Source organism: Ceratotherium simum, chromosome 9 (assembly GCF_057802395.1).
Source record: "Ceratotherium simum simum isolate JZ-2026a chromosome 9, ASM5780239v1, whole genome shotgun sequence".
Lineage (NCBI taxonomy): Eukaryota > Metazoa > Chordata > Mammalia > Perissodactyla > Rhinocerotidae > Ceratotherium > Ceratotherium simum.
In genome coordinates, this window is record NC_141908.1 from 52,388,599 (window position 1) to 52,405,236 (window position 16,638).

General features: G+C 40.0%; 1 protein-coding gene across 2 annotated transcripts in view; it reads left to right on the plus strand.

Annotated features, from left to right (window-relative positions):
* Positions 1-16,638, plus strand: part of RAPGEF4 (Rap guanine nucleotide exchange factor 4) — a 295,468-nt gene that overhangs the window by 162,597 nt on the left and 116,233 nt on the right. For both annotated transcript variants that reach the window (XM_087435400.1, XM_087435399.1), the window contains exons 5-6: positions 1,360-1,432; positions 5,342-5,361. In XM_087435400.1, the coding sequence (XP_087291526.1) occupies positions 1,360-1,432; positions 5,342-5,361 (93 nt within the window). The remainder of the gene's footprint in view (positions 1-1,359; positions 1,433-5,341; positions 5,362-16,638) is intronic.

Consider the following 16,638-nt stretch of genomic DNA (forward strand, 5'->3'; position numbering starts at 1 on the left):
GCTCTCTCACGAGGAAGAAGAGGAGATGGTCTCAAAAGAAGGAAGAGAATCAGAATTGGGAAGTTGTCAAAGGAAGTGTCAGGAATTCAGGGGGATAGATGGGCCCCGTGGGTATGATTGAGTGATTAGTTAACTCAGAGCAGAGAAAATCATGATTTTTAATGTTTGCATGCAGGTGTTAGTATAGTTGCCTCAGAATGAGAAGAAAAACGATTTTTAAAAAAAAGCTAGTCACATCTTGACTAGAAGAAGGCTCTTTTGAGAAATCGTCAATGTTGCATTACAAACACCATTCAAATCTACCAAATGGGCCAGATGGTTGCTCGAATACCCCATGCTGCCAGCTGCCCATTGCTACAGATGAGGCCTTTTCTGCTGACGTTTGTGTAACCCACAAGCACATTGTGGAGTGTTGATTCTTTTGATGCTGTTTAACATTTATGTGTCATCATAATTGTAAACCATAAATATACACGACACCATGCGATGAATAGAATTGCCCAGCTTTCATTATGAAAGGTGAAGAGGCTGTATTTATTACCTGAGAAGAGAGGGTGTCTAATATTCATTTTCCATTCTTCATAAATGTCACCCCTCTCTCATTGGATGCTCTAGATGGCTTTACGCTCTCCAAGCCCTTATCCCTTCAAAACAGCACAGACTCCAGGGGCTAATAAATATCGCTGAGCCCCAGGTTTTAAAGCATGCCTGGACCAAAAGTCAGGGGGACACAATTCAGGGGAATCCAGATAGTTCCAAATGAAGCCAAACTCTTTCATTTGACAACACTCCAAAAGTTCTTTGGAGGTCACGTAACGGGCAGGTGTACAGTGTAAAAGGAAGTAGGTAAATGGAATCAGCTTCTTTCAAAACAGACATTTTTCTAGAGATGCATTTCTTTTTGCTTTGAAAGAAAGCTGATTCAGTGCCATTCACCTATTAAGAAGGCAGCACACTTATTTGTATCTGCATCTGTAACAACCAAGTGTCTTTTCTCTCTGTAAAAACTTGAGCATGTGTCTGCGGGAGTGAGAAGCAGGACAAGAGGTGGAGGGGGAAGCAACAGCCCAGGCAATTCGGTTAATCAGTCACAAATGCATAAATGAACTGGCTGGGATAGACGACCCCCCCACCGCCACTCTGGGCAGGGGGCACATTCAGTCTTATCCAAGAAGACCTATTTAGAACACAGCATCTTTATTTTAGACCACAGATCCCAGACAGCACGTTTCATGGCTCTATAAATAGAAGACTCAGATGCTTCCTGACACCCAACATTTCTGCTTTTTAACGTGTAAATAAATGACTGCTCAAAGTGAGTAAATATCTGTGCATTGAGTTTACAATCTTGTCTTTCAGAAATATCGACAGTACATGGCAGGACTCCTGGCTCCTGCTTATGGTGTTATGGAAACGGGCTCTAACAATGACAGTAAGTGGAAAATGTGAACGTTTTGTATATAAAAATGTGTCGTATGGTATATGTTTTCATGTGACAAAAAATATGTCCTATGCCAGCTTGACGTAGTAAGTCTCCAGACTCTTTTGTGGATAAACAGACTTGCCAGCCCACACTTGAGTTATTTAAAAAAAATTGTTAATATAGTGTTATTTTGTGGTCCTAGCTGATAGAGGGAGGTATGCTCTGGTGCCGGTTGGAACTTCAGCATACGTAGAATGCTTTCTCAAAATATCTTTATTTTATAGTGAAATCCAGTGTTGTTTCTGTGCTCTTTACAAAATGCAATTCATGATCTGTGTTTGTCTCAGTCACATCCTGACACCTGAGGGCCCCACCTCTTGCTTATTTTGATGCTGTTGGTCAAGGAGAGAAGCAGAGTGAGTCGTTACTTCTTCCTATTAAATTATGGCCTCTTCAAATTCCAGGCCTTTTATAAGAGACCAGTCTCTGGCCGATCATAGAAGAAAGGAAGTTTTTCTCTGCGATTCTGTTTTCTAGGGGGTGCCCACTAGACTCAGAAGTCCTGTGTCCTGAGTGGGCTTATCTGTCCATGGCTGTCAGGAGCATCTGTTTAGCCCTCGTTACCATCCCAAGGAGGCGCTTCTTGCAGATCTGAGTCCCCATTTTGGCTCTTGTACGTGTACGTGTGACAGGGTACCAAGGCCTGGGTTTCTGAAGCTGTAGCACTTCAACAACTAGATATGGTGATAGATCGGGCAGTGCTTCCGCTCCAAGCATCTGCAGAGTCAGTCATCCTGCAAATCGAGCTTCCTCACCTTCCTGCCCCTCTGTTCACAATTTCTGTGCAGCCTCTGCCCTCCCACCCCCTCTGCTTCTCTTCTGTCCTGGAGGGAAGAAGGGAAGGCAAGTCTTTCTTTCCTTTCCTCTCTTCCTCTGTTCTTGATTTTTCTCTCCTGGCTGATCTAGGGATGACTGGCTCATGAACAGTACCTGAGTTGAAATTCCAGCTGTGCTGTCTCCCAGCTGTGGGACTTCGGGCAAGGCACTTAGTCTCTTTGTGCCTCGGTTTCCTCACAGGATTGTTGTGCAGATTAAATGAAGCAAACTATGTCAAGTGTTTAGAAGGGTGCCAAATGATGTTGGCTATTGTTTCCTCATCACCAGTCACCCCTTCACCCCTCAACATCTGGCTTCTGCCCTCCACTTCTTGACTTGAACCATCTAAAGTCTCCAGTGACCAACCAATAACCAGACTCAGTCGTTACCATTCCCCGTTCTCTCTGACTTTGAATAAGACTTTCCATGTTCGGGCTCCATTCTCCCTTGGTTCCCGGGCTCCACGGCATTCTCCTGGCTTTCTCAGATCTCTCTCTGGCCTCTTGCATTCTTATCTCCTTCACAGGCACTTCTTCCCCTCACCCAGCAGTTTAGGTCGTACCCAAGAGTCTAGCCTTGGCTGTTTTCCTCTGTACTTTCCCCACAACCATTGCATCCTTTCTTGCATTTGATGCAAATACTTCGAGAACCAATACCTCTATTTGATTCCTACGAAGGGCAGCCTAGCTTTCCAAATGACTGCTTGTTCTCTTTCCACCTGATGTCCTGCTGGCCTCTGAAACTCAAAATGTGGGTAACGGAACACATCCTGATTCCCACAAAACCCATCCCTCCTCCCGAAAGCGCATTTCTGTTCAAAAGCTCATTTTGGAGTCCTCCTTTCTCTCACCTCCATCCGCTAAGGTTAATCCCTTGTCCATCTCTTGCTCCTTCTTTTGTAGTGTTCATATTCTTTCCTTTCTTTTCCCTCTGCAGCCACCTGGCTGAGGGCCTCAACACTCTTGACCTGAGGGCAAAAATGACTCAATTGGCTCTGAACCTTCAGTGTGTCACCCCTACCCTACACCTGACTTACACAGAACCTTTTTCAATTTACTTTTTATTGTAAAAAATTTCAAGCATACAGAATGATACAGTTAATACCCATATTTTCATCACTTCAATTTAATTAATATTAATATTTTAATACTTAAATATGATTTGTTTATTGTTAATCACAATGTGTATTTTAATATTAATATTTTGCCATATTCCTTCTTCTAGTCACATACCCACATCTCACCCCAAAGACTTCAGCAGACCTTTTTGAAAATACAGACTTTTCCATGCAAAACAAAAAAACCATTATCACACCTAACAACTGGTATGATTTTCCTTAGTAACACCCACTACCCAGTCCATGTTCTCATTTCCCCCACTTTATAGCTGATGGCTCAAACTGGACTTCAATCACGGACCATGCCATTGCATCTGGTTTTTATGTCTTAAATGTTTTTTAATTTTGAACAGTCCTTTCCCTCCTTTTTTCTGATCATATCACTCTGCTGCTCAAAATGTTTTTTAATGATAATTCATTGCCTACCATGGAAGGTGAAATTCCAAGATTGCTAATGCCTTAGCCCAACTTTCCAGTTCCTGCATGGCCCCAAATCACTTTCTCAGTATTATTCCTCTATAGATACCCTAATTTGCAGCCATTCAGATGTGGTGATTTGTGCAACTGTGTATTTATCTTATTAAACCTCCTAGAAAAGTAAGCTCTTGTTACACCCCTGTATCTCCTCATTCAGTCAGCTCTAGCCCTTTCAAATGGTTGTTGAATAGATGGATGAATAGATGGATGGATGGATGGATGGATGAATAGATGGGTTCAAGATGAGTTTCAGAGTACTGACACAGTAGGCCACCCTTACTCTTTCTGACAAATCTGGGAAGCGATGGCAAACAAGCCCATTGATATTCACTGTTTGAGAGGACAACCCTCTCAGTCGCCCTGCTTCCTGCCTGAACTTTTATATCCCGGTGCTATCCCAATTTGGGGGTCAAAGTTTAAATAGGTAATGTTTCTAAAAAGTCTGTTCCATTCTTACCCCTCCTGTGTGCTATACTGCTGCCTATTAGGATAGGCACTCAGTTCTTTTAAACCCAATATTGTAAATCTGTGTAGCCCCTTATTAAACACAGACTGCCCCATTTATTCAGAATTTGGATGTACTATATTTTTACATTGCAAACCACCTTGCACTGCCCCAGTGGGTCAAAGCTAGGTACAAGCTACACATAAAAACCACCTGAGTTTCTGTCTCCTCAATATAAGGCCACTTGTGCCCCCTCTACTGGGGGCATGAAGTTCTGCTGGGGCTGTGGACCTCCCGGTATGGCCACCCTTACCATGTCAGTCAGAGTAGCGGCCCCAAAAGAAGTGCAAAGGACCGGGGCCTGCCTATAGTAGATGCTCATGAAGTGTTTGTAAATGAATGAACAAATGAGTGAATGGATGAATGATTGACTTTTTCACCAAGAAAACTGAGATACGCCTGGACATAACCACTGCCACGCTCAGACCTGACTTGGAGGCAGCAGGAGTTTGCTTTGTCCCAAACAGAAGCTGTGTTCTGGTGGGTTTTCTGTGCAACTTGCACCTAGCTTCAAATCCCTGGGGCAGTGGGACGTGGTTTGAAATGTAAAAATACAGTATGTGCAACTTAAGAGTTGAATGTGTCTGTCCAAAATTCTGAGAGTTCTGGTCCCCAAGACAGAGGAATTAGTTGCTCACATGGTGTAAATGAACCAGGAATGGATTTGCACCTCTGGGAAAGTAAAGCATATGGTAGAAAAAGCAAAATAAACGTGAGATTTTGTTGCCTGGCACACAGCCCTGCTCCTGATTCACCACTTTATTTAGGTTACAGATTTTGATAGGTGCTGCTGTTTTTCCAAGCAGCACTGTGTATGTTTTCATGGAAACACAAATTGAAAACACCAAAATTTTACTTGGTTTGATTCAGCGAAGGATTTCAGTTCCACTTTACGGGTTGATCTTACAATTCACGGTCTCTCTCTCTCTTTTTCCTCTTCTAGGGATTCCTGACAAGGAGAACGTGAGTAGCTACTCTCTCTGCTTAGCTTCTAAAAACTGTCGTAAGGTAAAAAATAATCGTGGTCACCCTACCAGCAAAGAGAGCCCTTTATCCACATTCAACAGAGCAATAAATATTTTTCTAATCTTATGCTGGCATCTTTGGTGAGTCACTTTGAAATATAAAGGGGAGAAGGTTGACTGCCGTGACATGGTCATCTCATGTCCTTGATATTAACTAGTCTGAAGAAAGGTTATTCTAGGGGCAAACAGTACGTTGCTAAGTGTTTTCTTTTTCCCATGATGCATACATGGCAGTAGAATAGATCATTCGTTTAACAGCATGTAAAAAATTAGTTGTTTTTCCTTAGTAGGAATACAAAATATGAAATTCAGGGTCAGTTGATGAATTTGCTGAATTGTATCCAAGTGCATTAACGTCAATATTTCTCTTTGGAAGCTGAAAATAATTAACTGGTATAATCGTTTAGGGAAAACAGGTAAGAGAGTAGATGGTTTAGGACAAACTTTTCACTAAGAACCAGTGCCAAGCATGCATTCTGAGGGTGGTAGTGGTGTAGTGGCATCGTCTTTGCATGCAAATAATAATAATGATATTAATTATATTAGCTGGAATCTAAATTTAGACATAATAGGAAGAGTTAATGGTGGAAGCGTGTAGGGATTAATCTGAAGCGGTGCCTGGTGGCTCCCAGATGTATCACCTTGTTATTGTGTTCCTTGATTGCTGTACCAAGTGGCGATGTCACAGAATCGTCACCTTCTCCTTTCCCTGCTTTTGGGCCTGTGTCTGTGGGCAGAGATATCATCTTAATTAAATTCAGGTGATTTCTGTATCTCTTTTCAGAGATCTGACTCTAGCTTTCTTTAGGTCTTCCTCTTTTCATAATGTTTTTAAAGGGCTGGTTGGGAATTCTGGCCCATTGTTGTACCACTACAAATTTGGGTCCAAGACCTAACAATGTCACTTAAATGTCACACCAAAATTTGACTTAGCTTGGTTCAGCAAAGGATTTCAGTTGCTAGCTGTGGGGCCTTGCACAAGCTACTTGACTTCTCTAAACATCCTTGCCTCATCTTTAAAATATCAATGATGGGGCCGGCCCTGTGGCTTAGCGGTTAAGTGCCCACGCTCCACTGCTGGCGGCCCGGGTTTGGATCCCGGGCACGCACCGAGGCACTGCATCTCAGGCCATGCTGAGGCCGCGTCCCACATCCAGCAACTAGAAGGATGTGCAACTATGACATACAACTATCTACTGGGGCTTTGGGGGGAAATAAAAAAAGGAGGAGGATTGGCAATAGATGTTAGCTCAGAGCCGGTCTTCCTCAGCAAAAAGAGAAGGATTAGCATGGATGTTAGCTCAGGGCTGATCTTCCTCACAAAAATAAATAAATAAATAAATAAAATAAAATGTCGATGTTAGTTGTGACTACCTTAAAAGGCCATTGTGAATACTGAGTGAGATAATCTTGCGAAAGCCTAGTACAATAGTAGAGTTCGGTAAATGTTAGCACTATTATTGTAATTATTATTTTCTCAAGCCTTGTATCATTTTCTAGCTTTTTGTCCCCCTCTGAAAAATGCCCTACCCTTTATAAAGTAACTGCCCTGTTGCCTTTTGTTGCTTTCCTTAAAGTACCTTTCCTCAATGAACCTTTTCATTGACCTTTTGCTATTAAAGAAACATCTTTGTGTGTTAAGTAAAGCTGTAGATCATCAGGTTCATGGAGAGTCTAACGCAAGAGGCTTTAGAGTCTCAAGTGACAAACTAATCCTGCCACCATTTTGGACACGGATGTCCCAAAGCACGCTACAACAAATAGTACACAGATCATTAGCCAAATACAGATGATAAAAGGGCCTGGTTCTTCCTCATCAAGGGACTGTCGGTGACGTGGAGAGCACACACAGAATGGCCAAGCCCTAGGAGGTCTGAAATGTGCTAAGCTTCAAAAGGAAGCTCTGTCTTTCTTAGGCCCCCGCTGACCTTTAGGTTGGACCTCCCTGCGGTGGGACGACAGACACAACGTTCTGAGCAGAGAGCCTACCAGTTGTCACCATGTAGCTCACTTGGTGACAAAATAGCAATTTGAAGTTTGCAGAAAGACAGCTACAATGAGCTGTTATCAGCACGTTGCCCTGAAAGATTTAGGGGGCTGGCCAGGCTCTCTCCCCAATATTAGTCGTAGTGTATGGTTGTTTGTGTTTTTTGGGCCATTCTGTGTCAAATTCTCCAGCAAACGGAAAAGCGCACTTTTTCTCTATCAGCAAATAGAGCGGATGTCACGTCACCATGTGCTATTAGGAGAGCTCTCCAATGCCATCGGTCAGAGGAAGGCAAATGAGATGAAAGACATTCATGAGCAGAGGTGAAGCTCTAGCAAGATAAAAAGAAGCCTAAGAGCCTTAAAATGGTGTTAATTGAAATTTTTCCTTTACAAGAGACAAGTTGTTTATGATGCTTTCTTTTATCTTTACCTTCTTTGCATGCTGGGCAATATTATATTCCCTTTATGTTCCTAAATAGCAATAAGATGCCTGTGGACTGAAGCAAAAGCACTTCCACTATTGTTTCAGTGTCCAAACAGATTCTTGGTGGAAAGAATATATTCTCTTTCCAGCTCCTACTCATGATTTTGTTAATCACCATGTTCAACTTTTAATCCAATACGCAGACGTCAGTAAGTGGTGTTTTTTGGCTGCCTCACCAGCTATGTTTTATTTCCACATAATATTTCCACGCTGCTTTACCTTGCATAAAAAGAACTTTGTTTTCATAAGTTGCACTTTCCAGGGCTGGCCTGGTGGTGTAGTGGTTAAGTTCATGTGCTCCACTTTGGCAACCCAGGGTTTGTGGGTTTGGATCCCGGGCAAGGACCTACACCACTCATCAAGCCATGCTGTGGCGGTGACCCACATACGAAAAACAGAGGAAGATGGGTACAGATGTTAGCTCAGGGATAATCTTCCTGAAGCAAAAAAAGAGGAAGATTGGCAACAGATGTTAGCTCAAGACCAATCTTCCTCACCAAAAAAAAAAAAAAAATGCACTTTATAGTAACAAATGTTAACTTGCTGGATTATTTTGTTTACTACTAACTGTAATTGATAGGGACATCATTTAACTTAGGTGACACAGAATACTGGAACCTATAAAATACTTGATAAAAATATTAGAAAAATGACTGTTGAACCAATAAAACAAGTAGACTATTTTGGTATGGTTGTGATTGTTTAGGGCTGTTGGTTTTATGAAGAAATTCTTCTCTTTGATCTCTTTAAAGTTGTATTTTTTCCATCTTCTATATATGCCATACCTGACTGATCACATTTAACACAGAAGCTAAAAATCACAATTACAAAGAAGCTTTACAGTCGAATGTTACAGTTGCCCTTTGGAGGAATGAGCTTGTCTATAATTTTTTGCTACTTATGTAGATTTTGTTACTTATTGTGCTTGATCGTTTTGACAGGCAACTGGGATATTGTTTTGTAGTTTTAGAAGTTTATACTTTTCTTCCTCACTGTGGAAGAAGCCAGAAAATAGACTCAGGAAGATATTACAAAATAATCCAATTTTCTGATTTACAAACATCTTGTTTCCAAAAGGATCATTTGAGATCCCCATTGTTTAGGCAGTTATAGCATTGGTACTGTATTGTATTGACAGTGTAGTTAGCAGGCTTCTTGCTAAATATGGAGGACTGCTTTCCCATTATAAAATACCAGCAGTTCAGAGCTCAAAGGTTTCCCAAGCACTGGACAAACTGATGCTGGTGATTAATGACAAGCATGCTTGGGGGTCTTATAAAAGTATTGGGTAGATCTCATCTTAAGAAGATTACTTAAAGCAGGAGTTTCTCAAACTTTTAAAAATCATGGGTCATTTATATGAAGAATATTTCTTGGAAGTTATTATAAAGGCAAAAGGCTTGCATTGGCAAATGGTGAAGAAATAATTTACACAGTTTGTGAAAGTTCTCATTAAGGAGAAGGCAACAGAATAATAGTAAGCAAGTAACTATTAGGGTCAAAAGGTTAGGAATTTTAGGAATTTTTAGGGAATATATAACTTATCTCTATTGTTGCTGTTTTTCAAAGTTAGAGAAAACAAATTAGAATATTTTCCACTAATTAAATGATGGCATCTTATTTTACTATAAAAGATTGGCTATCATTCTAGGTCAGAGGAAGAAAAAGGATATTGTATATCCTGATACAAACTTAAAATATAAGAAACTTAGATAATCTCATGAAACCTTGTAAAACCTTTCAACTCTAGCTTTAGAACACCTACTGAATTCAAACCAACGGTTTTTAAAATCCTGCTTTAAAACATGACTGATACACATTAGAGTTTATCAAGACATCTTGGCCAGAATTCACAGGTTTCCCCGGCAGCCAGTTCCTCTGTTCTAGGGTGAGAAAGGGTTTAACTAACGCTGTCACCACTCTGAAACAACACGTATGGACTGGTGAGGCCGCCAAGCTCTACACAGGAAAGCAAACCGACCAACGCTTAAGACAGAAAATCCCGAGCCTGCTCGTTTTGATTTTGAAGGACAAATTGCTTATCGCCCAAGTGAAGATTAGATTCCACAGCGTTGCTGGCCCCAAGGGGCATTGTGTGGTGTGTAAATACTCATTTCTTTAGATGGCCTATTAGAACATGGAGCTCAATGAGCCCAAGCTTGTTTGCCCCACCTCCTGGAAAACACCAGTGACTTAATGTCGAAGGTGCCAAGGACAACTTCAGCTCTCGGGACTCTCAAGAAATGTTTGTTTTTGTGTTTGTGAGTTATGCGTTTTCTGGGGTCTGAGGCCCTCGTTGAATTTCTCGAGGTTTTTATTCCATCTGTTCCTCCACTCTGTTGGAAAAGCTGATTGTGCCGTCTCTCTCTCTAGCTTCTGCAGTGGTATATTGATGGAGTTTTTAAGATGACGTGTAGTCGTCCTTCACCTAAAAAGTAAATAGTAAATGCAGGTAGGACTCTAAAAACCTGATCCCTCTGTTGTCAATAAGGCCATATGTTTGTTGCCTCTGAATGTTCTCGGCAATGTTCACAGGACCTGCTTGCCATGAGTTTGCTTGGTGAAAGGGCACATATTGGGGTGTATCTGGGTGGTGGTTTGTTAAAATGTTTTAGAATTATTTTTATAATATTGCGAATTACATTTGCTGATGGTTTTGGTGTTCTGATTTTGGTTTCTCTGTATTTTAAAAATTTCTTTTATGGAATAGAACTTTTTAATGTTGCTGCCATGCTGATAGGTTTCTAGGCTTGCCACTGAGTTATACCATATAACCCTTTTTTGAATTTGTTCTCTCAGTCTTTTCTGTAATCAGAATTTTACTTGAGCAAGGTATCAGAGAGAACCTGAGTAGTGTTTAATGGTTTAAAGAAAATAATAGTAAAAGAAATGAGATTCCCCGATCTCTCTAGCCAACAGCCTTTCCCTGCTCTCATTTTAAAAAAATGGCACAGCCTTGAGGTGAGGCTGCTCCGTATGGGCTTTGCTGCTGAGAATTAGTTCCACAATCAGCAAGGGCAAGGAATATAATGTCATGTTGATAATAATGTACTATACTATACGGTACTGCTGGTTCCCAAGCTATATTGCTGTCTTCAGAAATATTTTATCCTGTGCTGCAGGCAGTTATGTTCATCGCCAGTAACTTTGGGCTGCTAGCACGTTATCTCAATTGACTATGAGGATAAAATATGTAGGATCATTTATGTTTGATATACAGTCACGTGCCGCATAATGACGTTTCAGTCAAAGACAGACCGCATATACAATGGTGGACCCGTAGGGTTAGTATCGTATAGCCTAGTTTTGTAGGAGGCTATACCTTCTAGGTTTGTGTAAGTACACTCTATGATGTTTGCACAATGACGAAATCATCTAATGACATTTTTTCTAGAATGTGTCCCCGTCGTTAAGCGATGCATGACTGTATTTGAATTTTTTTATTGTTCTTGTTTTGAGAAATTGAAACCAAATTATTTGCAAAATATGTCGTATGTTTAGGAGAGAAAATTTTGGTATTCTCAGATTGGATAAAGTAATCTAGTGATTACATGTCATTTTGAATTTGGGTTCTTTTCTAATAGCAATTCTGTGTCAGACAGGCTTCTCTGAGTCCATAGATATAAAAAACATTCTGTAGTTATTCTCTTTACGTTTAGGTAAAATTACATTGAAGATAGACAGATAGATGCGCATATACATACACATACATACATATATTGACACATACATATTTATAAATATATATTTAACTATTTTCATTCCTTAAAATTTCCAGAAAAGGAAATTATAAAACCACCTTTAACATTATGATCCAGCATTGTTCAGAATTCTTATTGCCAGTTTTTATAAATGTTTAAGTTGTCTTCACTTCAACTTAGTTTTATTTTCTGTTTTCCAAAGAATGATTCAGAAATACCCATAGAATATGCCATCTATTTGCAGGAAAATCTTTTTAATGCATATGTATTGTTGGATCCCAGGCCCCATATGGGGCTACAAAAATAAATAAAGCGTGGTCCCTTCAGGGAGTTGTGGTCCCAGGATGGAGGCAGACTTGTGAACATATAAGTACCGTGAAGTGTCTCGGGCACACGTGGTCAGGAGAGCATGGTGTGAGGACGTGGGCTTAGGAGCTTGTCAGACTTGTGATAAGGTCCAGCTCTGCCACTTACTAACTGTGTGAAAGTGGACAAGTTAGTTAACCCCCTTACTCCTCTGTTTCCTCATCTACAGATTGGGAATAATAGTAGTCTTACCCCAGGGGGCTTCCCAGAGGATTAATGAGATGGCGCATGGCAGGTGCTTACTCAGTTCCGGCACCCAGTAGGTACCCTCAGGAGACACGTGGGGGTGCTATGCAGTCCTCCTCAGGGAGAGGGGAGGGGCTCAGAGCAGGGCTCAGAGGAGGAAATGCCTGCATGCGCTCTTGATGGAAAGTAGACGTTACCTAGGTGGAAGGGAAAGGATATTCTAGGCTGACAGCACCGCATGAACAAAGGAACAGAGTACCAGAGCTTTCTCTTTTGAGGCTAATTTCATCAGATCTGAGATTAAAAACTTTTATTTTCGACACTCTACTTTCTAGCATTCCTTTCAAAGTTATCAAAATCTAGCTTCCAAGCTTCAGGCATTTCAGGGTCCCAACAAAACACCATGTTTTTTTCCCTAAAGCTTGATCTATCTTGAATGTTGATGAGGATTTAGCTTGAGCTGCCCCGTATTTGTGCCTCCTGATATCGTGCTTTCTTTTAAAAATGACAGATCTAGATTGCTGATGCCTGTGAAGCCTATTGTTCACTCTGATCTGCAGCTCCTTTTCTGCTATAATTGCCCAGTCGGTGCTCCCTCATCTCTGTCGTTCTCCTTTGGTTTTTTTCCTCCCTTCTCTTGAATGAATCACTCTGCAATGCTTTCTATTGAATTTTGACCTTTTCCCCTTCCCGTTTGTCAAGGTCATTTTAAATTTTGTTCCAGGTCTCCTAAGCATGAGCCACCCTCACCCAATTGGGTATCATTGTCAAATTTAATGGGAATGCTTTTGATTCCATATTCAAGACATTAATAAACATGTTAAATCTAGCAGCGTTCAGCAGAGGACCTAATCTTGTGGGATTTAATTTGTTTGTGCTAATTTATTTGCATACATGATAAAATTACCCCATCTGGACATGAAAAAGAAACTTAGGAAAACATACCTTGAAAATACTGGATACAACAGTGCTAAGTCATTAAATTCATTTCTGTCATGCTTTCACTCACTTGTAATTTGAAAGAAAAGGAAGACGATAGTTGTCTTTTTATCTCAGAAGACGTTAGTATGACTGAAGTCAGTACTCAGTCATTGTTATAGTCGGTGTCCCCAGAAAGACGTCAGTTTCTGTCCCTGACACTTAATAGCCTGTGACACTGAACAAGTCGCTTACCTCCATGAGCTTCAGTTTCCTAGTCGATAAAATGGTGATCCCTGACCTACTATGACAAAAGAATTGTTGGGAGATCAAATAAGATAAAGCATGGGGAAAAGTCCAAAACTTGATACTGCTTTCAAATTTAAAACATTATATTAAGCTTCCCTGGAGCTTAATTCTAAACAAGATCACACTCTTGTCTATAGCCTCAGCCCCAGGACATTTTTCTAGCCTGGGGGATGCCTGAGGTTGGCCCATGGGTTCTGGTTTACAAGAGATTGGGTCTTGGAAGGCTTGTAGAGGTCCTCTTGCATCCTGTTAGGACTTGGTCCAGTTCTCAGTTCTGGGAAGACCTCAGGATGCCAAATGGAAAGTCATTCATCTTCATGTCTATGTAATTTGGCTCAGCCAAGGGAATGAAAAATTCCCAAGTCACACCAAGTGCTCACTCGGTGCTGTAATTTGATAGCTCGATCCCAAACAAAGTGAGGAAACCACACCAAAAGTTGACTGCAAAGATGGACCAGGATAGAGAGTGAGAGCAGGACCCTGAAGATAAGCTGCACAAGGCGCCTGGCTTGTTTGGAGGCCCAGCAGAGAATCATGGATGTTATCACGGCCGTCCACCCTGGACCGTCTAGTTTTAGGGTATGTGAGGTTTTTTAATATTATGTTTACCCAGTTCTCCTCTTAAAAATGTCAAAGCATTGCAATGTACAACTGCCTAGTAAGGGAATTTGTAACATAAATGCAAAAACGGTTCTGTCATTCAACAAGATATACTTTTAAATGACTGAAACAAGTGATGATCCCTTCTCCACCTTACCCCCCCCACCCCCCAGCTTTTTATTTTGTGTTTTCTTCCTTTTTTTCTCTTTGGTGTATTCAGAAAAACACTTGGGCTCCCTCTGGTGGCCATTTCAGGGTTTCTGCATGTCTAACCTTAAAAGCTAAAATTCTAGTTACAAGGCACAAAATGTTTGGATGACAGTGGAAATACTGATAGTAAGTGTTATTTTCTTTTGTAAGATGCCTGTACTTGGGAACCTCCAAATTAGCCAAAATATCCACTTCGTTCATTCATTCATCCATTCATGTGTCTTCCAATCTAATAATTTGTTGATATTTGGCTTTGCTACCTAAAGGGGTATCTGATCTGCAAGTCAACAGAAAGATATTTAGTTCCAATCCTATAAGTCAAACAGATTTTCCCAAGAATTAATTTTATTAGTTAGCAAGTTTTTATAGAATGCTTCCTGTGTATTAGACCAGAGCTAGGCCTTGTGGGAAACAATTTGTTACTCACCGTTTTAAAAATATATGAACAAGCTTTTCTTTAACAGTTCACAATGTTGTATTATTTCTTTTTCTCCTTTAAATCATATTCCCATTGTATTTCCTCTGTAGAATTTTATCTTATTGTAGTGAATTTTTTTCCGGGCTGGATTACTTTTTAATTGTGTCAATGTATTAGTCGATACACAGATTCAGCTACAATAACAAAGACCCATATAACAGTGTCTTCAGTAAAATAGAAGATAACTTTCCTTTGTGTCAACTGTCCATGTGTGAGCTGTCCAGGGTTAATATGGCACCTACATATTGTAATGTATGTTTATGATCGAAAGTCTCTTATTGATCACCTTTTACTTTCACATATCAAAAATAAGTATATAAATTTAAATCTTAGTGTTTTAAAATTTCTTGTGACCATAGGTCTCTAATAAAATTTTTCTTCTGGGTTGACTTATGGCAGTGAGTTGTAGTACACAATTGTCAAAACAAAATAAATATTTTATAGATTTTTATAAATAATTATTAAATATTAAAGTAAATTATTATTGGAAATGCATCATTGAGTGAGTTAGGTGCTTTTTAAACATGAATTCGTTGTCTATATGCAACAGGAGTTTGGCATCAATTCTGTTCCTTTTCTTGGTTATTTTATATGTAAGTGCTGGGAAAGCTCGTTCATATAACTAAGCAGATGGAAATGGAAATAGTTCTAAATAGCAATGTCACTAAATTCTGTGACTCCTAGGCAGCTAGTGTGGTACCTCACAGAGAGATAGAGAAGATGGTATGGTCACAGTTGAGGTGGTGGGAAGTGTTGCATGCTAGATGGATTTTGAAAATAGAGTTCATAGGCTGTTCTGCAGATTAAATGTAAAGTGAGAGAGAAAGAGAGGGGTCAAGGATGACTTGAGGGTTTTGGACCTGACCATGTGGAAGGATGCAGTTGCCGACAACTAAGAAGGGGAAGGCTGAGGATAAAGTGAATTTGGAGACCTAGTTTGAAGGTCACTGTACTAGACAGTATCCGGGAATGAGGTGTGATTGGACTTTTGTCCCTCTGTCCAGTCAATTGTTAACGATGATAAACAGTAAAGAATGATAATGAGATTAGATGTTGGGTATTTATACTGAGTAGTATGTGCCTGAGGCATGAATAAAATTAGAGTGTGTCTGGAAGAAATAAAAATGAGGCAAAAATCAGCAAGAATTTTATTAGATTTGTCTTCCTCCCTCTATTATATTTTGTAGATTTAAAGAGAATTTATGTTTGTAAATAAACTCTGTGTATAACTGTAGGTATCACCTTTCAAATTGATAAAAGATTGAGTTATGGACTATTTCAAGTACAAATAGTAAATGAATCAAGCTAACAAACCGTTGCTTAACAGATATCCTCAGGGACCTAATTTAATGAATAGATAGAGGGATATTGTTGGTAACTTAGCCCACAAATTATTTCTATATGAATCAGTGATTTTAAATGCCTATGGCCTGCTTGAAACAATTTGTTTTCTTAATTAGTTTAATTATTCTTTTTATAGTTTCTTATACTACTAAATGGGTTAATAACCCCCTTTTTCCTAAATAAATTAATTTTTCCAGCCTAGCTACAAATTTCCAATTAATAAAGTTTGAAGGAGTGAAATAATTCCATAATAGGAGGAGAAATGATCGTATTTTATGTAATCCTTTTTCAGTCAACTAACATTTAAGTGCCTACTGTGTGCCATGCAGGCACTTGGCTCTGGAGATAGAAAATCCAATAAAACTAATTCTTGACTTCGGAGAGCAAACAGCCTAATAGCCTCCACAGCCTAGGAGAGAGCTAGGTAAACAGATAATTGTATCAGAACGTGATATGGAGAGAGGTTGGAGTTAAGTGCCAAAATACCTCACACATTGCAAGAGCCATGTCATTTGAACCCACAGGATTTCTGAGAAAGAAATGTTTCATTGTTCACCACCTCTGCATTCTCCCTCTTCACAAGAACGCAGAGTTACTAAGTTACTGTGTAACTCCAGACTATGTAGGTTA